The following is a 27,546-nucleotide window of genomic DNA, read 5'->3' on the forward strand; positions in this document are numbered from 1 at the left end:
TCTAAGGACGTCAAAAAACTGTTTTGCATTTAAGGCTAGCAAGCGGCCTTACAGTCTGTATTTCCATTTGTCACTGGAGCTCTTTGACATGAGGAATTAAATATAGTTATGTGGCAAAGATAATTCAATGTTTTATTAATGCTGTAAATAGGTTGTATATTATGTTATATAATGTAAAATATGTGTATAATTTGGCAACGTGTTTATGTATGCAGTAAAAGATCACAACTAGTTAATGTTAGATCTACCTTTGGAGGGAAACTAAGTGACCAAGGGGAACAACTATTTTTGACATTCAACCAAAACATGTTGGAGCAGTAACCCAGGCCTTACCTTTAGAATATAACACATCATAATAATTCCACACGTTAGTATTTAAGTGAATAATCTGATATCTTGATGGCTCACTGAGGCTCATGTGAAATATGGGTGCTTCTACGTTATGTGCCAAAAAGATAGACAATGAAGACATTGTCTCCTCAGTGCTCTGCCATTGGCTGGGTGTGTTTTTCTGGGCTACGGCAAAAAGAGACGAGCTGCAGAGAGGTTGCCGTATCTTATCAGATCAGGTGATGCTCACGCTTCACAGCCATCAGTGCAGTGAGGGATAAGAGGCTCCTTCAAGCATTCTTCAGCCATCCAAAAATACGCCTCACTGAGATCTTAAAACCCACAAGCTTGCCAACAGAAGAAGATGGGGTGGGGGGGGGGGGTGTAAGGAGTCGAGTCTAAAGCAAACAGCAGAGAACAGCCAGAACTGGGAATGAGCAGCCAATTACGGCTTTGCCTGTGAGCTCCGATGGTTTGGCATGACTGTGCTTATTTTGTCATCAAGGTCTTTTTATGTGACAAAAAAGCAGTAATCTCAAGACTGTTGGCAAGTCAAACCTCCGTGAAACAAATGAGGGATTTTCAGGCAGCTTCACTGGAAACAACACAGCTCAGCACTCAAAGCCTGCTCTTTGCTTTAGTGACGTCACAATGAGGCCGGGCCCCAGAACCTCATCAGCAGAGCTGGAGGGTGCCGTCCATCACAGCTGGACGCGGGCAGCCAGGGTACAGCCGGTTCTGCTGGCAAAGAGATGTAAGGCTCCTTTCTGAAATGACTCATCAGTACAGAGACTGAATCCATTCATCACTTAGAATGTGTGATGTTAGTACAAAATGCAGTCTAACCTGTAAACTCTCTGCTGCTTCTCCACACTTTGGAGGGGTCAGTATACTCCATCTGAAGTGCTTCTCTCTCAAGCTCTCCTATGTCATTACGGTTAGAGCACGAAAGGGTCCACACAGTAAGTCCGATTGACTTGAAATTGGACCGACGTGTCCAGCTCAATGTGCTTTACAAAGAAGCCGACAAGTCCACCTGATTAGATATTCCGCCATTTTCGTTTTTTTTGGAAAACCAATTGTTGACATCCCCTCCTAAACCACAGGTTGGATTGCTACCAAATTATCTGTTGAACATTATTGGACCAAACCCATAAAAAGTTAAGTCAAGATATTGACTAATAAATTCCAAAAAGTAGACTTTACTAGACCAAACTCAACAACAGTTGGGCCAATCCTCACAAAACTTCCAGGATTTGTCCACAAGAGTATCGGAAACATACCCTGAAAGTTTCATTTAAATTGATGCTAGGATGCAACCCAATAATGTTCTGTCAATGGATTGATGCAGAATGGTTCACGTCTGCATCGTGATGCATCATAGGATCAAGAAATGTCAACACCTCTAATGGAAATATTGGTCAAAAGACACAAACCTAGCTCTGTGGTGTGATGTGTAACGTGGAGAAAATGAATCATATTCCATGAAGTACTTAATTACCCTTTTAACCTCTAAGCCTATTTTTAGGCCTCTGCTCGAAAAATATATACCCATACTCAAAAGAGTCTGGCTCTCTAGCTACAAGGTCTATTTGAATAATTTTGATGGTTTAATAACACTAACACTTGTGAGATTTGTTGAGATGTGTAAATATCAGTGTATATGTTACTGGTTAATGCTGAATGAAGATGGCACACAGCTCAAATAAAAAATGTTCAGGTTCGCTTGGAAAAAAAGCACTTTTGTCTTTGAAATAATGCAGATACGTTGCGTTTCAAATTCTTTGCTCTGTGGTTGGTTGTTCTTGTGTGGGTTCTACTGTGTAACGTTTGAATGGTTTGAAGGAGAGAAATATGGAAGATATCTGCAGATTCAGGGTGGAATTCTCATGCTTGCTAAGCTATCGCTCAGCCATGACAGTCTCTTTTTTTGTGATGATATCTGCATTCGGAATGCGTAGTTCGCTGTAGCTCGCCGAAAAATACGTGGTATTGTGCTAGAACTTGGTAATTTATATATTACTTTGTGTATAATTGTGTTTTGAGTGAGTAAAATGACTTTTTTTGTATTTTTTCTCAGGATCTCGTCGTTAAGTAGGTATATAGCATCTGGGTAAAATTCATTATATTTGTTTCGGAAAAGTAATTTATATGACGCTCTTCTTCGCAAAACACTCTCGCAATGCCCAATTGGGCGTCGTTCGGGATTATATATTAATCACCAGGAATTTCTGGCTTTCCTTTTGTTTTGAAGCAATCTACCACTCGGATGAGTGCTGGCTTTGTCGTGGGACAATTCAGGAGCAGTTCTGTTTTCAGTGGTCTGAGATTGACTGTTTCTTAAAAGAGAAAGGTTACATCTGTGTTAAACTGAAAAACCCTGAATGGTTGGCAACCCTTATTCTTTAAGTCTATCTTACCGGCCATTTACTCTAAATGGACCATCATTTCCTAAATGAACATCATGCTGTATTGAAGAAGACTTGAAACTAGATTTAAATCTAATTTTCAAGGCAATCTAATGGAATAGAATAATCAACATTGTCAGAGGCTATAACGTGAACAGAAGCCTGAAATTTGTTAAAAAATATAATTATTTATAAAAAGTCATCAACTCTAAGTAAACAACCTTCTCTAAAATGTTTGATAAGAGTTTATTATCAATTGTTTTGTTCGTGAAGAATGACACAAATTGCTCACAAATCATGGGGCTGGCTTAAGTGTGTTGTTTAGGAGGAACATTAATTACAAATTCAATGGTTTTTAAAATATGTTGAAAGTTTGATGTAATGATGTTGGACCAATAAGAGGACCTGACTTATTTTACTGTTGTTTAATAAGTTGACATCAGTTCTTTCCAGAGGTAGCCACGTCAGTAAGTGGCTGGGTCAGATTTATGCCTCTGGAGTGTGTGCTGTGTGTGGTGCAGAGGATTTTGTTTATTGAGTCACTCCACAGACTGTGTTGACTCTCATCACCATCACTGACGCCAAGGGGAGAGACTAAACTTATCACAGATGAGACTTGAAGACAGTTCCTTAAAGAATAGTCCCCTCAGCAGGCATGTGAAATGTGTGAGGGAGTTTGTGACTGTGTGTAGTGTGTGTGTGTTTGTTAAGAAAGAGAAGCTGTAGATGGGTTGTGAGATGCCGGACCTCTATCAGGCCTTCTGCCTTGCACAGATAAGACAGGAATGCTGCCTGTAAAGGAAATCAGGTGAGACGCTCCTACTGGAGATGAAAACAACTGAGGGGAAAGGACCAGAGCACCAACTCACGGAGTGCTTCCAAACATCCACCCTTTGACTTCTGCTTCAATAGTGCACAAGTGCTCACTCCTGCTAACCTGCTAGTACATGACATTGCTTTTCCTCATCACGGACATCACAGTGCCCTAGGATTGAAACATACAACTGTGCGTTCATTTGAGAGGTCTAATGGAGAAAATCAATGGAACTTTTACTTACGGAACTGCAGTAGCTCCTCCCACTTTAAAAAAAAAGTGTTGCACTGTTGATGCAGTGTGAAAACATGTCGCAAACAACATAAACTAGAACATGTTTGGTACCACTCACGTACAAATTGATGGCCCTCCCGAGATGCCAAACTTATCCTAAAAAAAACAATATATGTATTTATGCCTAGACATGTAGTAGGGAGTGAAAACTCAGCACAAAAACGCCCAGGGTCTGATTTTATCTTATGGCCTCATATGCTGGGCCTCATTTTGGTCTCATCATTCACTGATTCGCAGTAAATCTCTAAGTAATTCCACTTTATGTCAAACTGCACACTATTTGGTGCCCCATCTCAAACACAAACACATGCACAAACTTGCTTTTGCTTTCCTAAGCACGATTATCTAGGTTTTTCTATTATTCACACATTCACTTGTGGCTGTCTTCCGCCTCTGTGGGCTGGAATAAAAAGAAAACTGCAACAAACATGAAACACAATTATTTTGATGGAATAACAAGGTATTGCATGTTCATTCTCATCATAAAAATGCCACCGTATGTGATTCTAACCACCTACAATTCACTAAAAACTAACACACTTACAATTACCCAACCACAAAACAAATAAAGAAATAAGAAAATAACCAGAATGAGACCTCGATGAGAAGAGACAATGTTTGCTAGCTTCGGTCAGCCATGGTTTCCGCCGACTTTAATGACGAAAAAGCACCTGCTTAACATTGGAATGAATTGACAGAGTGTACCAGTACCTGAGCATCGGGGAGGGAAACGTCCATGATGACCGGCTGGCCGTGAGGCTCCCCGTTCTCTAGCCTGGAGTAGACCAGCTGGTAGCCTCTGATCTGGCCATGCTGCTTCACGGACATGGGAGGCTTCCACGTCACCCTGAGGGCAGTAGAGTTGAGGGCATCGGCCTCCACCTTCCTGGGAGGGGCTCCGGGCACTGCAGCACAACACAGCACACAACTTCCTCTTTAGTCTTAATGATATGATGCAGATTGCATTGAATAAATATTGATTACGTGTATGTATAGGTAGCCTAACCAAGTTCAACAAGTGCTAGTTTAAGTGCAAGCACACAACTTACTCCAATTTAAACCCATCCACATTTCATTTAGATGCTTACAACAACTGAAGCAATATAAAGAGGAAGAAAGGATTGATAAGTCAAACTTCCATTCTTCAATAACAAACTTAGTTATTTTATGTAACAAACACTTATATTGACCCAAACCACCATCTATTCCTAAACCTCATCAAGTACTTTTGTTTCCTAAACCTAACCAAGTACCTGTTACTTTACCTAAATATGTACTTTTGTTGCGTACGTAAACCTAAAAACTAAGTAAACGTACGTTGAAAGTTTATTACATTTATTATAGGTTTATTATTAGATGCATGTAAGGAGTGGAAACAGACATGCAATCGCAACTAGGGTGGCAGAGGCATGACCCACCCTACTGACCTGTGATTGGCTTACCATGATACTCCTATCCTAAACATTACCAATCTCACTCTTTATGCCTCAACCTAATCAACCCAACCAATAAAGGCAATGAGTACTAGCCAATCAGAGGCAGCATAGTGGGGGCCTTGCCATCCCAGTAAAGATCAATTTGCCGTCCCTGACAAGTCCGAAACTGACGCTAAAAGGTACCTAGAACATCACAGTTTGAACCACAGGGCCACTGACCATGCGTCAGTTTGACTAGTTGGGAGTGAGAATGAATGTAGTATGAATGTGGATGTATAAGAGTTTTACCCCAGCAGCATTACATATTAGCAGAAAATGTGCTGGATAGAAGAACAGTTATATAAAGCCTGTTTTCTCATATACAATCCAGTGGTTTCTCTATCCCCATCTGATAAGTAGCATCAGAGTTTGAAATTTGTCCTGACCGGCTGAGACAGTTATGGGCCTGGAGACGCTACAAGGTACTGTGAAGGTTGCTGGCTATCTTTGCAGGTTATACACATCAAAGCTTGTCACATGGAGCCCCGAGAGGATGCTGAGAGCAGGGGTTATTCTACTTTATAGAATATCGAAAATTAGCTCATGAAGATTCCTCTAGAATGCTTGGTCAGCTTCAGAGGGAGGTGCAAATGAATACAAATTTGACTTCAATAAAAATGAGGGGATGAGGTTGTGCAAACATTAATGGAATTCAAGGCAGACAAGGAGAGGAAAGGAAGCGTTAAAGGTTAAAATGCCCTGCAGTAAGAGATTAAGACATGGAGAGAAAAGTGTTAAAGCAGCTCAAGTATCACTCAGCACAGCAGGCAAAGTAAAGCTCTATAACTTGGTGTCAGCACTATGCGCCTTGGACTAATTAGAATCGTTTAACCTCGTATAGTATCAGCGAGCTACCAGAATCAAGCTCCAGCTTTGGAGGAAAAAAAAGTCAATAAACTTGTGTTATGCAAAATACAAAGCCACAGCACGCAATGTGAAGAAGAACGAAAGAGACTAAACACAACTTTCAAGTCAGTCTGGTAACCAGGAAATATTAGCAACTTCTGGACGTTCAGTGCGGCTGTAGGCTCTTTGGTAGTTGACTCACTACAGAGATAACCCAATACATTTATCCACTTCATTTAGCTTTATTTAGCAACCATATCACCAGCTAAGAACATCAATAATTAATGATCCTGCAAAATCTTTTTTCTTTACATCCAATGTCCACGTTTTTACAATTCTCACTTGCTTCAATATCTGCATAACAAGTATGGCATGGCTGCAGATTCTGGTTATGGCAAACTGACTCTGGTTAAGGTACAGTTAGGGAACTAAAACACAGTAAAGGCACTAAAACACTTGGTTAAGGTGAAAGAGAAAGCTTAGGATAAAAAAAAGGATAAAAAAAATGTTACGTGGACGTTATTGGAAGTTTTTTGGCAGTCTCCTCTATTAAGGTCAGACAGGCTACTAGCTCAATCACAAACCCCGTACTATGTCCTGAATTGACACTGAACGTTGGCATCGGACATAAGTCGATTAATTTGTATGTTACTCGGCTGACCATGATGAGCCAACCCGTTCTCACTCCCAAAGTGTCAAATACTGCATTTTGTTCAGTGGCCCTTAGCGTCGGATACAAACACAAAAGTCACCTTTTAGTGTCTGAATGAGAGCTTTCATCTAACTCCAATGTAAAGCAACCCGCATCATTGTTACACGATCAAAGGAACTAAGTAACATAGTGCCAAACGGTCCACAAAGGGTAGGTTGGAGTTGTGGGGGAAGGGTCAAACAAACATAGGACTTTCACCCAGGACTTTCATCCAGGACTTTCACCCAGGAGAGTGCTTTTCGTGTTCTCGTAAATCACGTGAGTCACATGAGTTGCAAGTCACATGACTTGCTTGTCAGTCAAGTTAATGTCAACCACTCTTCATAAAACCCAACTAGGTGGTTTTGGTGCCTAAACCCAACTTCCTGTTAATTTGAATGAAGTTTATTTTGAAAAGACACTATGCATGTAACAAGTGTATATTGACAAGCCGTCCCTGACACGTCCAAAAGTCACCTTAGAGGGGTATCTCGAGTGTCAAAGCCTAGGAGCACTAACCAAGCTGCCGTATTTGACGAGTTGGGGTGAGAATGTGTTGGATGAGCGGGTTGGCACAGAATGGTGTAAGCAGTACGGACTTAGGATAATACCACGACTGTATCTGGTCTACTAGTTACCAGATGTGGGTTGCAACGCACACTTTCATTGCCAAATGAAAGAAGAGGAAAAAGAAGACGCTTTACTAGTTTTTCTAGAAAAGACGCAAAGTGATTGCACTACTCTTTCACACATAAACTGCATTTTCAGATTTAGCTAGCTTAAGGCCTTACACACTGGGGGTGTGACAAGTTAAGACACCAAAATGCCAAATACCTGCTGTGAATATTTCCTATCACAACTACTCATACCATAGTGATGTGAATTTTGCAACAGCGCAGCACTTGTTCAGTAAAAGATTTGAAAACATTTGCGCAGGCAGAGTACCAACTACCAGGATACTATCGACCAGAGTCTGACAGTCTGTATGACGTGGACTGTTGTATAGCCTTTTATTCAGTTTAGTTTTAGCAAAATGATCTGAGTGAATTTGAGTTCCCTCTGGTAAACAGTTACACAGTATATATGTCCGGGGCTTTTATTGTGAATGGTAAGAACAGAAGGGGTGGATCTGTTATCCGTGGTAGTTGAACGATGGATGTTAGCTAGATATCTTGGACTCTGTGGTGGATTTGAAGATTATCTACATCTCAGGTATAGCTCTGGACTAGCACTGACTTCATTTGTGTCCTGTGTCCTGTCTTCTGCATCTACCAACTTAGCGGACTTCTATTTTGTAAAAGTCTTTCAGAGTTTTCATCTTGTAGTCTCACTAATTGTGCACCGTGGGTGTAGAAACAATTTCATTTGTTATTACTTCGCGCTGTAGTGTGGAGACGGCTGATGCTTAATGCAGACTTGTAGGGCAGTGCTGACTGACAGCATGGAGCCGGATCTTGTGTCTGTGGGTGCTGGGGATTCTCTGCAGCAGCTGTTAAATGCTGGGGCAGCCTCTAATTGTCTTCTGAGCATCTCTCTCACTGTGTCCAGTGTGTGTGTGTGTGTGTGTGTGTGTGTGTGCCTGCATTCTCGTCCCTCTGCCTGCCTTAAAAAACCCCACAACCTGAACAAGGATTTTAAGGATTAAGTTTGTTTTTGACATATCACAAAAACATTCCTAATCATAGTCCGAGAAAGTCTGTGTCAAAAAATCCACAGGACATTCACCCAGGAGACCTTTGTTTGTGTCCCGTGTGAAACCAAGTCAACGTTGACTTTTTTTAGTTTGCATCCATAATTTAAATAACAGCAGACATACTTATTGTAAGCCAAACCTTAATGTTTAACTTTATCTAACCGAGTAGTGTTGTTGCATTTTTGGTTTTGTTTATTTCGATTTACAATGTTAATCACGCATATAAAAGAGCGACCGTAAACCCAGAGAAAACACGCTTCCCTCGAAACCTAAGTGAGAATGAAGTTCAATTGTATTGCAACATACTTTTGTAGGAGACAGGGTTAAAAATCAATGACAGCATTGTACAGGGGGTATTGAGCCTATTTTGTCTACAAAAACCATCTCACACAGATTCCATAACCATGAATAAACTACACATGGGAACCTGCGATGTCTACAACCCAAATCATCAGCTCATGGCACCGTGGCATACTGTAGTGATGGGAATTATGGCTGTTTGAAAGGAACCAGATCTTATGGCTCTGTTCATTTTATTGTTATTTTTTTAAGTCATATGATAGGAGCATGAATGTAGAATGGAAGAGCCGCGATATGTCAATTATCGCCCGAGTGTTAGCCCGGCTGTTAGCACCATCTCAAGCTCATTTCTCAACAATTGATTCTGCTCCTCTGCTTCACCCCTACCTCTCTCTGTCTCTATCTCTTGTCCGTCTGTCTCCTTGTATGTGTGTGTATGTGTGTATATTTGTGTCTAGCAGCGCTTTGCGGTGCTTCCATCCTTCTCCAGGCGCTGCAGATCTCAGACAGGCAGTGAAATTTGGCTCCAACAACAAAAAGAACAGCTCTCAAGTATGACTCGGCTCCCTTCTTTCGCACAAAAGACACAAATTTGGGTCGTTCGTAGCTGTTACATCACTACTGTGAGATGTCAGAGGTCAAACACAAATCTGCTAAAGAAAATCCCTGCTACTCGCTGCCATACCATCAAAACCAATGTTGGGAAAACAAATGCTGAGTCTCACTGGTTAAAAAGAGCTGACTTAATTGGGATTTATTTAAACACATCAATAGTTCCAGAGCTGTGCTGTGAGATTCTGTAGGCGTCAGGGAGCAAAATGAGAAAGTGTTGTGATATTCAGGCACCGGGCTGACACTAATGTGTGCTGGAAGGAAAGTTCGTGGGCCGAGCACAGAGAGAGCCGCTACAGTCTGTGTGGAGAATGGACAGATGCCGGAGAAATCCAGGCAGCAACGAGAGCTCAAAGTCAAATGGGGCGCAGAGAGATGAAAAGAGTGTGAGATTAAAATTCAGTGGGTGCGCAGAGATGAAGCGTGGTGGAGAGGCTGAAAGAGAGAGAGTGTGAAGATGGAGGGAGAAGAACAGCAGGTGGAGAGGATTAGTGCATTGGAGGGAGGGAGGAAACTCCCAACACTGTTTCAATTTGTCTCTGTGGAGTTTTGTTGTAAGCAGACAAAAGTTTACGTTCTGTTTTACTCACAAAAACACATTGTGTGTCTTTGAGCTCCAACAAACATCTCTAATGCATTTTCTTTCACATAAAACATGAACAGAGACGATGCTTCCTATGTTGGTGTAACCGTCACAAGGCCCGCCCACAGAAATGGCTGGGCACATGCTGTCTTTCTGCAACTAAACACATGCTAACTGAGAGAGAATTACTCAATGATGGCATCTATACATACAACTCACTCCAACATTAGCTAATAGCTAAGTTGAATCGGGTTCTCCCACTACACACTCTCTCCATCTGTCAGTCGAATAAGTAGATCTTCACAGAATAGAATGAGGTACAAAGAAACATTCATTTAACATTATATTTTCTATACAATCTTAAAACAAGTGAATATTTGGATTTAATAAGGAATATATATATATATATATAAATAATAGAATACAAAGCTGAGCTTTGGCTCTGCTGCCTGCCAATTGTTCCAGTTCTCACAATGCTATACACTTAGCTTTGGCTATACAATGTAAACATAATCCTTCAAGCACCTGTAAATTATACTGTAGATAAAAATACTATTAGACATTTAATACCTAGCCCTATTTTTAGGCCTCTGCTCGAAAATTGCATACCCATACCAAAAATACTGTAATTCTGTAACTACAAGGTCTATTTTAATAATGTTGATGTTATGATAATGGTAACACTTGTGAGAGTGTTATTTTGTTCTTGAAATGAGGCCCTGGCTAGCCTAAAAACTCTCCCAAATCATAGCACATGTCAGGAGTCTCAAAAAAAACTTGGCTTTGATAAAGTGAAGCAGGACAAAGTTAGAGAGGTTTTGGTACAGAGAGGTCAGGTGTGAGGAATTTAAGTTTTAGAGCATTCCTAGTGATGGATATTATATGTTACAGTGTGTTTACTTGTAAGAGTTTAGACCAAGAAGTAATTTCATCATCAGAGGTCATTTCATGCTGTAAGAGGAAGGTGTGAGGACTGTACTGGAAGCGGGGTTTGGCGAATCAAACAAAGGAACTGGCCCCAAGAATGTAAGGAGGTGTCTGCCAGCGGGGGTTGGAACGAAGCTGGCTGACCTAGGTGAGAAGAACAGAACAATGGGTCATCGGCCCAGGAGGGGCTTATTGGAATCCGGCCAATCACTGAGCTGATCGATTGGCTGAGAAATGTGAAACATGATACTTTTGAGAGACTCAGCAGGGACAAAGGATCTTTGAATTGCAGAAGATCCTCAGACCTCCTCCGCATCATGGGACAGACACACCATTCTGTCCTGTGGTGTGGACGGGGCCTCATATTTCATGGAATATTATGTTTGTTTTACTGTCGATAGTGTAATTCAGTTTGCATTTGTTTTGGCTTCTGTTAAGAATATTAAATACTTTTGATTTTAACCTGAAACATTTGATTCTGGCCCTGCTTGCTGATGGAACAAAGAGAGCAAGGGGGGGGGGGCTGCTTCTTCTCCTCTGTGCTCTTCTTCTCCTCTGTTAGAGAAACTTCAGCCTCAACACAGGCGGGGTCAAGCAAAATTGTCATTTTGGAATCAGCTGTTCCATTGTACTTTTGTACACTATATAACTATATATTTCACTTGTTTCATCCCTAATAGTGTTCAATCTATCCAAATACAGCAGTTTGGCATCATTTTGAGAGCCAGAATCCTCTCTAAACCTGTAAACCATGGATCCATTCTCGTCTGAGCTCCAGCCTTCATGTGTGTATTTGAAGCTCAGCCAGCCTATGGTTGGTCAATTTTAGAAAATGACACCTCTTTTGACGAGTCAGAGTCTCAGAAATGCGGTAGGAGCATTTTCATGATTCAGCGTAAAGGTGAGGTGCTGCTATGATTTTTTTCCGGTGAAGCGGTTTGTTTTTCTGCCATTTGTTTGCTCACATCTCTGTACTGGTTTCACGGAGAGAAATTCTGAAGATATCTCTGGATTTTGTGTCAAATTCTCATGCTTTCTGGTGTATTGGTCGGCCGTGTTAGCCGTTAGCTTTTTGTTCGTAGCTTTCTCAGTAGTGGTAGTTTTCCGAGTCATGGCGACAAACACGTGATATTGTGGTACATCTTCTAGTTGCTTGTATTAGTTGTGTATAATTGTGTTTGGAGTGTGTACAAAATGACTTACATGGTAGTGTTGCCCAGATGTTGCTGTTTAATCTGGTATATAGCATGTGTGTAGCATTCATTATATTCGTTTCTGAAAAGTGCATTCTACGACACTCTCTTCTCTAAACTGTCTCGCTGGAGGACCAAATGGTCCTTGGTTGGTGGCCAAATAAACTGGCTTCCTCAGATTTCTTTTTATACATTTTCAAATTAAAAACACCATTTATGACTTGGCTGGATAGTTGTTGGTCATTATTTATTTAGAGATGCCCAGGTAATCCATTTTAATTCAATTATAAATGCCAATCCATTGTTTCCTTGCATTAGTTCAGAGTTGTAACTAAACCTTCAATGAGCGACAACACAATAACTGTCTATTTTTTAAACTGTGTACGTCTGTGTGGAGTGCCCATATAATATCTGGACTCTGAACAGTGGTTCCTGGCGAAGGTGCACACTCATACGAACGCTTGTTCACGTGCGACTCGGTTATCTTCAGAGCTGCAGTCAGGCTTTACAAAACAAGTAGTTGTATTTTCAGGCAGAATGTCTGAGAAGTGCCCTGAAAGATGCAGACAGACCTCGAGATGCACTACAAGCTAGGTTAGCACGAGAGACAGACTAAAGAGAGGTGCACTGCTAGCTAGCACAGCAACTTAACGTTACCGTTATCTAATATAGAGAGAACACAAAGGTACCCGAGTGCTGTTACCCCAATTCTTTTTTTTCTTTTCGGTACAGATAGTTCCGTTACATCCTCTCATGAAAGTTGTAAACATCGTCAACCGCTTTGACATATATATGAAGCACAATAAATACAATGTTTTTTTGTTGTTTTAAGACTTTGGTTCAAAATATAATTTGGTTATCATTTGCTTATATTTTGGATGTTCATGATCAAATTCTGGCATCCATCAGTGAGCTTTCGAGGTGTTGGCTCCTGCTTTTCAGCATTTATGCTGAGCTAAGCTAACCCCAGCTCTGTACAGACACAAGGTTGATAATATCAATCTGAACATCTTTCTCTCAGAAAGGATAATTAGCATATTTCCCAAACGTTGAAGTTAAACAAAATTCTGTAAAAAATAAGGTCAAGATAAGACTTAACAATACACACACATATATTTTTATATATATATAAATATATATATACAGACACACACACACACACACACACACACAATCACCCTCTCTTTCCATTTTCCTTTCATAAATACTATTCATTCACGAACAATTTAAACACAATACTTGGCAATCAAATGGATCCAGACATTCGTAAGACTAATATGATTAAGGGGAAAATGAAAGAAAGGACTCAGGAAAATGGAGTTCATATGAAAGCAGTCAGAGGACTGAGCCAGTCAGAACAGTGAGCTTTCACAGAGGAGAGGTTCCACACTATGCTGCTATACATTCTAAGCCGCCCTGACATTGTCCAGGACTTAGCCTTTGATACTTTGATTTCCTCTACTGGCTTCACAAAAGAGCCCATTAGTCTTTGCTCTCAGTGGTCATGATATGGCCAATTGTGCCCCCACAAAAAAAGGTGAATCCTCTTGTAAGGATTTGATGTAATGGTGTCTGTCGTATAGCTGTGAGCATTGGGCTGTGCTGCGTTCTGCTTCTGAGTTCTCTCCAGCAGTGACAGTAATAATGGGTGTGTGCTACGAATGGCAGAACCTCCCGATGGACTGAATCACAGTGGCCATTCTGACTTTTATCTGACTGAAAGCAGAGAAAGAACATGTCATGTTGCCGCTCAGGCTTAGACAGCCAGTCGGCAGAAAATATGTTGGCACTGTGCATTTCAGCACACCACGGGATACATAGAAGGTCGACGATTCTCAAATATGTTTCATATCAGCCTCGCATCACGCTTGCAGAAACACAAAATGCCACGTGGATAACGTTGTGAAACAATAGGTTTGGTTTCGGCAACTCTCTGTTAAGGTTAGAAAAAAATAACAACCAGTCTTAGCAAACATTTTTTTCATAATTAACGTTACAGTCACGAGTTCAGCGGTCTATAATATACGGTTGCTTGATATACTATGTCGCTTGACTTTGACCGAATGCAAAAACTTTGGTTTGCAGAAACGTACAAGGCCCATTTCATTTCTGGCGATTGGGTTGTCCAGACACCTTAGCCTAGCAGGGCAGCAGCCCAGCAAAGCCACATCATCATGCTGGGAAAAAGACAGGCAGATTGGAAGAAAGAGGCAGGCAGGAGATCAGTGGCAGCTAAAGTCTCACAAAGCAGAATCACAAAATGTTAAGAAATTAGTGCTGTGACTTCAAATCACAAAATGGTCTTAAAATTGGATTACAGAAGGGTAATGTCATTGCTAGATTTGGCATCCTCAATAATTTGAATTTGATGTGGTTATACAACCCAGATGGAATGTTGATTTTGAACAATTCTTTAAAATAAAGATAAAAAGCAGGATTGCGTAACATGAAGGTTGGATGCATTGCATGATCATCCACCTCCTCTCCCTTCACTACACCACTGCCTGCAATGGCACTGAATGTTGATCCTGGACGTAAATCACATGCTGAATAATAATCTCATATGAACTGAATTACTAGGGATAATTGTCAGGGTTTGAGCACCTTATTAATTACTGTAGTGGCACACGTTTTTTTGATTATACAAAAATCAAACTATTTGTGGAAATGAAAGCAGTTTATTGGCATATTTTTTACTGCATTCTAACCTAATTTGCATGCCAATCAATGGAAACCTTAGTTTTAGTTTTGACTCCTGGGCTGACTCGGCAGATGTTTTCTTACACACAACTATCTGAAAATCCTTCATTGGAATACGAATGTGTGAAAAAAAACAACATCTGTCAATCAAAAGAGTGAAAACATTGTTAACCATGGAGGAACGCCTTCAGTGTCGTTCTTTGCTCTTCTTTCAATGAAGAAAAATTCTCCACTTCTGATAGAACTGATGTTCTAGCAGGTTCTAGCAGTCGAAGCATTGAAGAGTCGCCTCTCCGAGATGTCTCACAATCACCTAAGCCAAGTCCATAGCTGCCAGTAGCTCCTCACAGGATGTGGATTGCATTACTGTCAACTGCCTTGCTTTACAATTGTTATAGGTTTAGATGGTACTGTGTTTCAGAGGTGCATGTTCCCGAACCAAATTGATCAGAAATGTGTCAAGGGTCAGGGACCCGTAGGCAGTTGCCCACTTTTTCAGCTACTAATCTAATTAATGTGTTCTAGGTAAAAGTATTTCACTGCTTCTTAAAGTAACACATATTCAGTGAGAGCTTGCAAGACTGAACTGCAGCAGCAGGAGAGGGGCAGAGTGAGTATTGGAGGGTTAGTATTTCCAGAGAGCCCTAGGCTGTTCCCTATGATGCCATCAACATACCATCTTCCTTGGTTCTGCTGCAGGCCGCGGAGCTCTCCGGGCCGGGCCCGATATCAGTGTGAGCCCTCACCCACACCAAATACTCAGTCCACTTCTGCAGGTCCTCCAGCACGTAGCTGGTGACATCAGCACCAATCCCTGACAGCTGGTGGCGCTCCATGTCCTCCCCAGTGAGCGCTTGGTAGGCTAGGGAGTAGCGCGCTATCTCCCCGTGGCGGCTGTCTGTGGGTGGTGCCACCCAACTCACCTTGATGCTGGTGGAGCTGAGGCTGAGCAAGCGTACCTCCTGGGGAGGGGCTGAGGGGGCTGATGGGAGGGGAGGAAGGAGGGTAATGGTCAAACAGGATGGATAATGGAAGACAGAGCAACTGACCCTCTGGACAGCTGGGAGATAATGTGTTTATATGTTACCGAAACAGACAAGTCAACTTTGACTATGCAAACTTGCTAGTCTAGGTCCTTAACATTGTGTTTATGCTAGGACTTTGCTTTATCATTAGGTTTTGGAGGAAACGTAATTGCAGCTCGTCTAATGTCCAATGGCAATGTGTTTTTTTTATAAAAAATCTTTATACTGTACAGAAGTCATACACTCTTAGAAGTAAAGGTCCTATCTTCAACTATGTAGGGTTATTAGACTTGTCTGGGGGAACCCTTTAAGATTACAGGTACCGTTTTATAAAGGTTCTTCCTAGAACCGCTCATGAGAGGTTCTCTTTCTTGAGAAGAGGGTTCTTTGGATGAAAATGGTTCTTGATGGAACCTTTAGCCTTACAAAGAACCTGTTGTTAAAGACCCATTTTTCAGAAGCACATGGTTTTGGGTAGAACCTCAGCCCTTCAGTAAGAATTTGTTTGGAACCATTATTTCTAGGAGTGTATGGAGGGGTTTGGGGTTGTGTGTGCAAAGTTTAGGATTTTGACACAAGAGACTTGGGTTCACCAGTTCCAGGTGTCGTTTGGTTAAGATTATTTAAACAAAACAGTTAATCTCCACTTCAGTCTTATTTTTGTTGTTTTGTCCATCATCTTTCTTCAGTTATGATACGGCAAATGCTGAGATCTGGAAATGCAGCAAGAGAAGTTCAATACGGCAAGAAGCGAGCAGTTAAGTGATCCAGGTTCCACATCTGAAATGTTGGTTTTGACCCCTCTCTAAAGAGTCAGACTACAGTGAGTACAGTAGCCTGGAGCCTAACCCCAAGGTTTGCTTCCAACCTGTCTGAGCGTCTTGACTGCTTGCGTTTCTTGACCCATCAGACTTTATTTTAGCAGATCTCAGAAACAACATTAGTGAATGCAATGGTATAAGCAATTACACCAGTGACTAAACTTATGACAATAGGACTATAGAAATAAACCAGAATAGTCTTTTAATGAGGAAAAACATAAATGTTTCCTCATTCTGTTATTAAAAAAATGTAATTCGAGCAGCATGTTTTCTACAAACCATATTGATATCATTTTTTTTGTTTTGTTTTTAGAAGATGTAGTTGAAACTGAATGCTTAATTGTTAGGATTTTCTTGTCATGAAATAAACACAAAACATATTTTATTTATAGCTTGTGTTTTCATCCTCTTCTATGAATCATCCTCACAGTCCAGAGGGCAGACACAAAGCAGGGCGAAACTTCACACTCTAGCTACCTTTCTGTGAAACAACACGTAAACACATTACCAACACAGTGTGAAGTGTTGCCAACTGAAAAGTAAAACATGCACACTACAGATGAATGCATGTAAGCACAATGAAACACAAGAGCAGAATTCAATCAAGTACAGAAGCAAAACCAACAGTTGAGATGAGTGTGGAGCAGGTGGGAGAGATAACACAGGGGACCGTTATCAGGCTCGCCTGTGGTTTGGCAGCCCCAGCAGAGCGTGTGGACCCAGCGAGCCTACTGTTTGAACAGTGTTGGAGGCTGGTTTGTTCGCCCCGCAGCAGAGGCGCTTGTGACGAGTTGAAAGAACAGGCGTAATTCCATCACACGTACGAGAACCTTTGGATACATCCATGCAGGGGGTGGAATAGTTCAGAGAGACAGAGATCCACGAGTGGGAGATGCACGGCGGCCCGAAACAGGGTTATGAAAAAATACCAGAACTTGGTGAAGAAGCTGTGAGAGAAAAGGAATTAGGATTTGGACAAAAAAGCGTATGAATCTAACCCACACGGAAAAGGTTAGATGGCATAGTTGGGTCATTGTTGGTAAAGAATAAATATATAAAAACTAGAGAGCCGGGGTATGAGGGTATTAATCCAAGAACAAAAGCCTAAAAAAGATTAAAGTTGTGAATTTATGAGAAAAAAACATATTTAAATGTTATATTATATATTATTATTCTGATATCCTCTGAGATTAAAGTGGTAAATTGACAAAAAAGAAAAGAAAATACAAATTTGCAAGATCGTAAAGTCATTAATTTATGCGAAAAAATTTAAAATAGTAGAATGCAAACCGTGGTAAAGCCAGCCCTTCAAATTGTGTTGCTCCTAAAGTAGTGTTATTATGGTATATATGGCCTCTGAGCGGAGCAAAGGTCTTAAAAGATACATTCATGTTTCCTTTCATGTTCTGTCTGTTGTCATATGAACATGAATAAATACTAATATTGTAGTAGCTTACAGGAAAGCAGAGACAAACAACTTCTATCTATGAGTACACAAAGAAGAGGGTCTTCTATTTCACCACCGCCAACGCAAAAAATCAACCGTTGAGAAGACGTTACTCCGAAACACACTGCGTTACCGTGGTTACACAATGACGTTTGTATTGTCTTGTGACAGTCGCATTGCTAAAAACAAAACATCAGATCATGAGATCACCTGGTATTTTTAGTACATCTCCTCTGATGGCTTGTCAATTTTAAGAACTGTAACAAGACAAGCTCATATATATATATATATATATATATATATATATATATATATATATATATACTGTAAAGAATCAGAACAAAGAAGACAGAGACTGGCAGATAGATGAAAAGATGGAGGGAGTGAGACAAGCAGTAAGTGACAGTGGTGGTGAGGGTCTTTACACCTGTTAGCAAGTTTTCTGACTCGGGTGGGTTTGGCTGCCAGAGGAGTGATGGCAGACTGAAAATCAGAGCGACTAAACTCGTTTGTCTGCGGCGTGACTGCTGGCGCAGGGATTTCTCTCCTGACAGGTAAAAACAAGAGAGAGGGCTTAGATTCCTTCTGGGAGCTGTCATAAATACTGCAGGTTCAATTCCACATCTCCCAGCATGCCAGAGAGGCACAGATCCATCGCTAGTTATGCAGTCAAGCTCTGAATGAAAGGTGTTCAGCAGCATTAGTGTCAGTGTGGGACATTCCTGCACATCGGTAACACTGGTTGCCGTGTTTCACATGACGAACTATCATTTCGAAGGAACATGACAGTCACGATGAAAGCTGTCTCTCCGTGCAACAGCGTTTTTGTGTTTCCTTGGTCTTACATCATAATATGCGGTATGTATCAACTCGGCGCCTTTATTAGACTATTTGTCAAAATAAGCAGTGTGCAACGCCTGGTGATTTGTTACGCAAGGGCAGCAGAAAGCAGGAAAAATCTAGAAATATCAAGCAGTCCGAGCGTGCCTATGAATGATGGATCCTGTGAAGCAGCGGATTTTACGCCTGACAAAAAAAATTCCTGACATTTGCTTTTGTTGTCGCCTTGGTGCTTGAACTTTGTAATTGAGTTGCATGTTCAGCAAAATCAAGCATGACTGTCACGTGGAAGCAAGTCTTCACATAATTAATGCTGTGCTGGTAATTACATTTTAGCGAGCTTGAAACTGCAATAGCACGGCTGGTGTGGTGCTAGAATAGTCTGAGCACACACAGTTCAGGCTGGTTTAGAACAGGAGGTTCTGCTCTCTTATTCAGTTGTGAGTCAGAGTTACAAAGCTAAGCTCCACTTGGCCGTATGACCAGATTGTCGTTCAACACCACATTGGTTGGCCAGAATAATGGTCCTTGTGTCTCCGCAATAACGGAACAATTTTCAACTATGCAGGAACTTTGAGCTGTATTCAGTCTCTTTTTCTCTTGCTTTCTCTATGCTTCACCACATTTTTGTAGCGTAGCAAAAACAGTAACAAAATGCTAGAATACATCTGATTTTGTGTTATTGGGGTTCTATAAATGTAATGTATAATATGTATATTTTGTGCTATTTAGGTAAGTTTTTTTTATGCACGTTTTTTGACTGTACTGAAAATGTTGTTTTTGATGGCTAAACGCCAACAAATATGGATTAAAGCAGATTATCTGATAAGATATTTATTTGGAAATAAATACAGTGATCTTTGTCAATAAATTTGGTCTCCAAACCAAATGTTGTGTGTTGAGAAAACCTAAAATTACCCCGTACAACCTGAAGAGGAATTGTAATTTATTTCTGCTCCGACGTCATTGTTACACTCATACGGACTCAGAACACGTCGCGTTGGGGAAATAGTCAAAGAGAGCGCAAAGTTCATTACTTGGGGTCCATTCTGTTTTTAGGGAAAGAGAGAATATGTTGCCATCTCTAGCCTGAGTGACTGAATTGTGTCCGACCTGCTGTGCGTGAGGTGAAACGTTGTACAGCGACACACTGAATACATCTATGAACTGTATGTGTCTATTCATTGCATTCATTGTACTGTAAATGACAAAGTCTAAACCACGACACACATTATCTAATGTGTGTTCCCGCTTTACAAGACTTTAAACGCACAATACTATGATACAATGTTTTCTTCTTCTACAAAAGAGTGTCTGTTTCATGCGCGTCTGACAGAACAGACACGTTGCTAATTGAATCAATCCAGCTGTCAACACAGACCACAAATACTACTAAAGGCAAATAACTTACAATTTAATTTACACGTGGTAGCATCAGATGCTGCTTACAGCTGGGAAGTTAGCAGGAGAGAAAGGGGTGGGTCTCACACACACACACAAAGTACGACAGTCCTACATTAAAGTGCAGCATGACCTGCTGTCAGCCACCTGAATTGGATTCCACATGGTGTCCATGTGGCGCTGATGATGCAGGATGACATCACCAATGCAGTCCAGTGACTCACCTGTCAGCTGATATGACTTCATGTTTACTCCTCTTGGTTCATTGCTATTTGGTTCATTTAAACATAAAACGTACTAGAACTAAGAAGCAACAATGAATCGTTACATTTCCTTTTTGTCGGGACCAAATAAGCTGAACCAGAGTGACAGTAGAAGGCTGGAGTACTTACTGGATTGGGCAGTCCTGGCCTCAATAGGCTGCGTAAAGACTCCTAAACCCATCTCAGATTTTGCAGCCAGGGAAAATGTGTAGAGTGTGTCTGGCTTCAGACCATCAACTGCATAGGAGCCTGCTGGGTCGAAAGTGGCATGATGCTGTAGAGAGATGGACACCATGAGATCATGAAGCCCCCGGTCCATGCGCACACAACTGACCCCCCTGTTAACTACTGGATACACTATTACAATCTGGGGCTTCATTTGACAGTCCCAGAATTCGGGAATAAAACCAACACAACCAACTCACTAAAAGCTTCTCACACACTTCCCTGAGATAAATCTAATCAGAAGGAACTGATGCCGTTTGAGGCTACGTTTGTGGGAAATAAAGGTCAAAACTATAACAAATGGAAATAGAGCAAAAAGGGTTATAGTTTGAAATTGTCAATTACAAACAAACAATGTATTAGGTGGCCACATAAGAAATAATAAAATGAAAGAAATAAACACACACAACAAAAAGGTTTTCAACACATTATAGGGTAAAATCCCATCAACCTATGTCATTGGAAGAGGAATATTTGAAGCTGGTATATACCTTGTTTGTGGGATTGTTCTCCTCCCAGTAGAGCAGTTCAAAGCCAATTATTGGATCCTGGACAGGCCAAAGCCATGACAGCATGATGCGCGAGTCCAGCTCGGCCTCAGCCTCAAAACCAGACGGCTGAGCTGGAACTGGAGGCAGAAAAAAGACATGGAGAGAGTGAAAGACAGGAACGGAGACAGAAACGGTGAAAGGGTGTATTCAGAGGAGGAAACACAAAGTAAGGGAGTCAGGAGGTGAAGTGGGAGGCTGGGCGATGCTGCAGTCAATACTCATCAGTATTCAGAGCCGCATCAAAACTGAGGAAGTATAAAGGACGTCATCACCTTCAAATCCTCTGAGGTGATTTTAGATCCAAAAAGTGTCTCATGTCAGTGAGCGCCAGGAATTTATGTGTGTGTGTTATGCTAATATTGGGGCCACAGCTTCTCCAAATAACCATCATTTCAGCTAGACTGGTGTTTTTCTGGCAGTTTGAGGCTTGGTCTTGGCTTTAATACTTGCTACTATCTTTTTCAGTTTATGGCTACGTACGGGGGAGCTGAGGTGAGACGAGATAGCAGCAGCCATTACAACTGATCTGAGAATGGCTTCTGTCAGTGTTGTGTTTTGTTCCACTGCCCCAAAGTAACTGAAAGCTCAGTTAATGCCGCTTTAAAGCCCCTACAGTGTACACTGATAGTTGTTTTCACTTTTGCCTGATTCAAGCTCTCATAAAGGCGGTATGGGTGTGTGCACACTGTGTTTGATTGACAGTTCCCCACTCTCCTTTTGCTTTTGTTCCACCTGTGGGAAAACCTACACCCCGCCCACTTTTATTGCAATGTGATCTCATCCCTACTCATCATATTTTGCTGCTTGGGAAGGCTTTTGCATAGTGTCATGGAAGGTTGGCGCGTGGTTAACGTTGTGAAGCCGTTAGGTTAATGCAACAATACTACTTGGTTAGGGTTGAAAAAAACATCATAGTTTAGCTTAAAATTATAACGTTGCTGGTGGGGGCCTTGGTGCCTCAATGTTTAAAAGAAATGCAGAAAAGTGCCCTTCCAGAAGTAAATATACAGGACTGTCTCAGAAAATTTGAATATTGTGATAATCCCCATACGTGTGATTTAGTTTACTGAACCAAGCTGAGTGTTTTTCAAGGCTCAGGAAACCCTTGCAGGTGTTTCGAGTTAATTAGACGATTCAAGTGATTAGTTGAATACCCTACTAGTATACTTTTTCATGATATTCTAATATTTAGAGATAGGATATTTGAGTTTTCTTAAGCTGTAAGCCATAATCAGCAATATTAAAAGAATAAAAGGCTTGCAATATTTCAGTTGATTTGTAATGAATCCAGAATGCATGACATTTTTGTTTTTTTAATTGCATTACACAAAATAAAGAACTTTATCACAATATTCTAATTTTCTGAGACAGTCCTGTATATAGTGCCCTCTAGGATGCCCTTCCAGAAGTAAATATATATAGTGCCCTCCCGAATGCCGTTCCAGTGGAGAGAACAGGGTGAAGTGCCTCTAGCGTGCCCTTCTAGTGGAGTAAACATGATTAAGTGTCCTCTTGGATGCCCTCAAATGGAGAAAACATGATGAAGTGCCACATAGGCTGCACTGCATGCTAGAAAACATATTTTTCTTCCTTTGTTTTAGTACCTACGATACCTGCCATAAATATCATGATACCCGATACTTACGATACGATACCAGAATTCGATACAATACCACAAATACGATACTGGTATATTTATCTATAATAGTAATAAATAAAACATCTGTATGGTTCCCTTTTTTACCAGCTTGTTCCTGCCCAGCTTTTTGAACACTTAACAATTGGCATTAATATTAGTATTAGCCTACAGCAAGATATTAATGAAAACTACCCGTCGTTCTTTGAACTCTGTGAACAGTCTGTCTGAAAGGTGCTTTGCCATGTTTGACGTGTTGCCTCTCTTGGTCTGTGTGGCTTTGAAACAAGTTTTACAGACGGGTCTCTGTATGTGTTGTGAATTGTTTTAATTGCATAACGTAATTAATATAGTTCATGTTGCTTGTGTAACACGGTTTATGTTGTTTGAGCTTTGAAGAGCTAGGAAGTAGCATGATACGTGCTTACGATGAGAATGATAGTATGAAGAAATCCACATGTCGAGTGCGAGAGCGCGTTCTGTTCACTTTAACAGTTTGTTATATGCAGTTCAAAAGTAAAGTGATTCCGTTCAAAGCTAGACGTGTCTTGGTCCTCATTAGAAGCTCCACTTCACAACAGTATGTCAGTGGGCTTTGCTTCACTGTCTGCAATGGAGCCAAAGTACTTCCACATTTCACTTCTGGCATCTTTTTTTCCAACAAGCCGAGGACGGTCGGCCAAAGCTCCTGCACTTGATGCCATGTCTCCCCTGCGATGACTCACTGTGAGTGAGCGCTGGGCAGCCCCGCCCCCTTGCAGTCAATGCATGCCGGCAGCATGACAGGAAGCGGAACAGTGAGTGCGCTCTGATCGAGCGCTTTAATGAGGTATCGATACTAAAAATATGCCAAATCGTATCGTTTTTAATGTAAGGGTACCGCGGTACCTTTTTAGTATCGATACACCGTGCAACATTACCTGCCAGCATGAGTCCACCGCTGCTTTATACTCCATCTGTTACATTGAGCAACTACAAGTAACTCAGATGGGTTTACAGTGGAGTTAGTTAGGGAGTGAGACCAGTCTGTTTATAAGTACATTAAGTTTGGAGGCCTAAGTAATTCCCAGTGTAATGTTAGGGTTACACTGGGACAAAACCTTTACCCCAGTACCTGCCAAGTCCTGAGAGGTAACTGTTCAATTAAGTGAAAGGTTTGATAAGAAAGATCAGTGCCATTTAAACGGACAGCTGACATCAACTAACCTGTATCTAACTGTAATAACATATCACATGTTGTTTATTTTAGAATCAGTATCATGACAAGAATAAGTGTGACAGTAGCATCCCTTCATTAAAGTAGAGTCTTCAAGATCAGTGAGGAAGCGACTTTGTTCTGTTGCAGCCCTGTTATTTCTTTAAAAAAACAAATGCTTGAAGAGATTGTCCTGCATGCGTTGCTTTGGAGGCTCCTATAAATGTAGCAAATCATAAACCAGTGATTCTTCGCCCTAGCTCAGGAAAACGGTTCATTGCTCCAGATTATACGATGAAGTAGACAGAAACATAATAGATGCCACAACTTGGGAAAATTGTACATTAATCGCAGCAATGTGCTCATAAAAACAACCCCATCCTTCTCAGTGTGATACTAGTTACCAGACTTTGTAATCTGCATTTAAGTCAAAATGATTTATGTCAGCCTGGTAGGGTGCTGAACTCTATTCCAAAAATAAATAAAGTGGGTCAGCTGAATTTGGGTGGCTTTATCTTCCATTGCAGCCCTGCTGTTTGTGTCATGTTTCTTCCAGCCAAGCAGAGCGAGTGGAAACATTGAAACGGGCTCTCTGTGAATGAAATACTATTATTATTCCTCTACGTGCCGGCGGCCACTTTGTCCTTGAGGATAAAGTGTGTGAGAACTTCATAGTACACACACTCTACTGTATACTGTATGCTCCTGAGTATCCTTGCACATAAATTACCCCACTGTGCTCATCTCAGCTGGTGGATATCTGACGGACTAATGGTTCACATTGAAGCTCTGTTTTTCTGCAGTTTCAGAAACGATGCGAGTTAAACACAGTGTGACTGCATTTACCCCAGACACTGTATGCTACCAATAACCTCTGACATAGTTCCACTACACAGACACGCTGGTGCAGCAGGATGCAAACAGTCAGGCATCAATCTACACGACACAGCGCTCTAATTGCACGATACTTCCTGTATTCTAGAGGTGCTACATGCAGCAGTGCAGATGACTGTCGGTTATGTCGTTCTGCTGGTTTTGTCGCTGTTGGCGTTTCTAAAAGATCGAGCACCAGAGGTGCAATGACCAAGCTTATTAAGTCTGAACTACACTATTTGTGACAGCATGTCATCAATCGACAAAGAAATACCTACGCAGATAAAGTCAATCAAACTGAGACTCTGGAATATAATAATAATAATATATATAATGTATAAAAAACCCAACAGGCAACATACTGTAATATGTATTCTTTACACTATTACTCCTTATAACTTATAGTATTATATATGGAAATGACTTTGATCATCTTTATGTTATCTACTTGTCGTCTGATATATGGACGTGGCCATCTATATTATTAACTTATCATACGATGACCTCTATATATTCTTTTAAGTAAACGATTTATTGTACGATCTATGGACATGACCTCTATCATTTTTAAGTTATCGACTCATCATACAACATGACATTTCTTAAGTTAACAACTTATAACACTATATAGACACAACGTATCAACTTATTGTATGATGTATGGACATGCCCTCTATATTTTTTTACCTTCTCGTTTTATCGTGCAATATAAAGATATTACTGTATTATTGTTATTGTAAGATATATTGCCATTACCTTCATATTTTTGTCGTAATCGGCTTGTTCATTTTTGCTGACCGTGACATTTGTTGCTTACATGTGTTTGTTGACATAAGAATGTGACCTACATTCTAGCCAACATGGTGTCAGAGTTAACAGCAGGGTTTCCTCATTACAAGGACATATGTTCCATGTGTGCATGTTTTTGTCATCAGATCACACTTTATTTTTTGTTTTGGTTGTTTGGTTTGATTTTATTGGATTTGTTTTATTTATTTACAATATTGAAATATTTCTTTCACGTTCCAATTCCAATGTCTGAATATTCTTAAAGAATTCAAAGCGCATTGCTGTTTAAAAGGGTGTTTCTGCTTTATTATGCTTTTGTATTATCATAACATTGGCATGAAATGGTCTTAAAATGACAATTACAGTGTTTATCACAATTATTTCTGGGATGATAAATCATCCAACAACAGTAGTCCTACCATTGTCTGTCTTTTGTTTTATTTCTTGAAGCTGTGAGTTGCCTCTCAATTTCTTTGTGCATTGCATGTTGAGCGATTGTGTATATTGACAGCACCGTCAAAAAGCAAGTGTTTTTAGTGAACTTTTTTGAATGTGAAAACATTCAAAACTCAAAACTTGCTCACAATGATTGTATTCCTATTGAACTGGGACACAGCTACAGTTGGTGAAGAAAGGCTAAAGAGCCAGTGTTGAGTGTTACACTGACTCATCAGGTCAACACAGATATGTCTTCAGATTAATGCTAATAACCATGAGGTGGTAATATGTCAATGTTGTGTTTGCAGCTTATTCCAAAGCGACAAAAAAAAAAGCATTTTAAGTTAGGGAGTATTTTTACACTGTAGAATTGCTACTCTAACTGAAGTAAAATAATAATTATTATCTTCTTACTGGCAATACTTCTGTTGGAAAAAAAAATGGGACCCAGCGGCACGCCGCTTGAAATGCAATGCGACGAGTTTTCCCGACACAGTGAGTGTGTTCTCACCTCCCTGCTGGGTCTTGATCTGCAGAACATCAGAGGGAGGCCCGTCTCCCACGGAGGTGAAGCCCAGCACCCTCAGGCTGTATGTGATATCCGCGGTGAGGCCCGAGATGGTGGTGAGCTGGCTGTCGTCTGTGTTGTGTTTCTGCCAGGCGCTGAGCGGGGCGTCATGATCGGAGCTGTAGTAGACCCGGTATCCCCTGATCTGGCCATTGGGCTCCTCCGGAGGCTCCCACTGGACCAGCATGGTGCTGGAGCTCAGCATGCGTGCCTGGATATGAAGAGGAGGCGAGGAGGGGGCCTGTTCGCTCGTGCGGGTGTCCACGACGGCGCTGGGAGGCCCCCGGCCGACGTTGTTGACGGCCATGACGCGGAACTCGTATTCCGAGAAGGGGCTGAGGCCACCGATGCTGTACCGGGTTGTGGCCACTCCGTCTATTTCCTGGAAGCCATTGTCAGACAGTTTGGCGTGGTACTGGATCACGTAGTAGGACACCGGTTCTGGGTTGCCAGAGTCCCAGGTTAGGGTGACGCTTGTGGCCGTGGTTTCTGTCACAATGAGGGAAGTGGGCGACTTGGGCAGGGCTGTTAGAGAGCAGAAAAAAACAGTCACCTTCTGAAGGAACACATACTGAAGCTCTGAGAACACGGAGCTCTTCAACACTGCT

At 41.2% G+C, this 27,546-nt stretch overlaps 1 protein-coding gene across 1 annotated transcript in view; it reads right to left on the reverse strand.

Moving 5' to 3' along the window:
- ptprfa (protein tyrosine phosphatase receptor type Fa) overlaps positions 1-27,546 on the reverse strand; it is a gene marked incomplete at its 5' end in the record, with an annotated part of 228,342 nt that overhangs the window by 108,907 nt on the left and 91,889 nt on the right. Inside the window, 5 exons of the mRNA XM_079158514.1 lie at positions 4,558-4,751; positions 15,543-15,848; positions 20,793-20,937; positions 21,380-21,516; positions 26,882-27,463. Of these exons, the coding sequence (XP_079014640.1) occupies positions 4,558-4,751; positions 15,543-15,848; positions 20,793-20,937; positions 21,380-21,516; positions 26,882-27,463 (1,364 nt within the window). The remainder of the gene's footprint in view (positions 1-4,557; positions 4,752-15,542; positions 15,849-20,792; positions 20,938-21,379; positions 21,517-26,881; positions 27,464-27,546) is intronic.

The sequence above is a fragment of the Pholis gunnellus genome (assembly GCF_910591455.1).
Source record: "Pholis gunnellus genome assembly, chromosome: 4".
NCBI classification, from domain to species: Eukaryota; Metazoa; Chordata; class Actinopteri; order Perciformes; family Pholidae; genus Pholis; species Pholis gunnellus.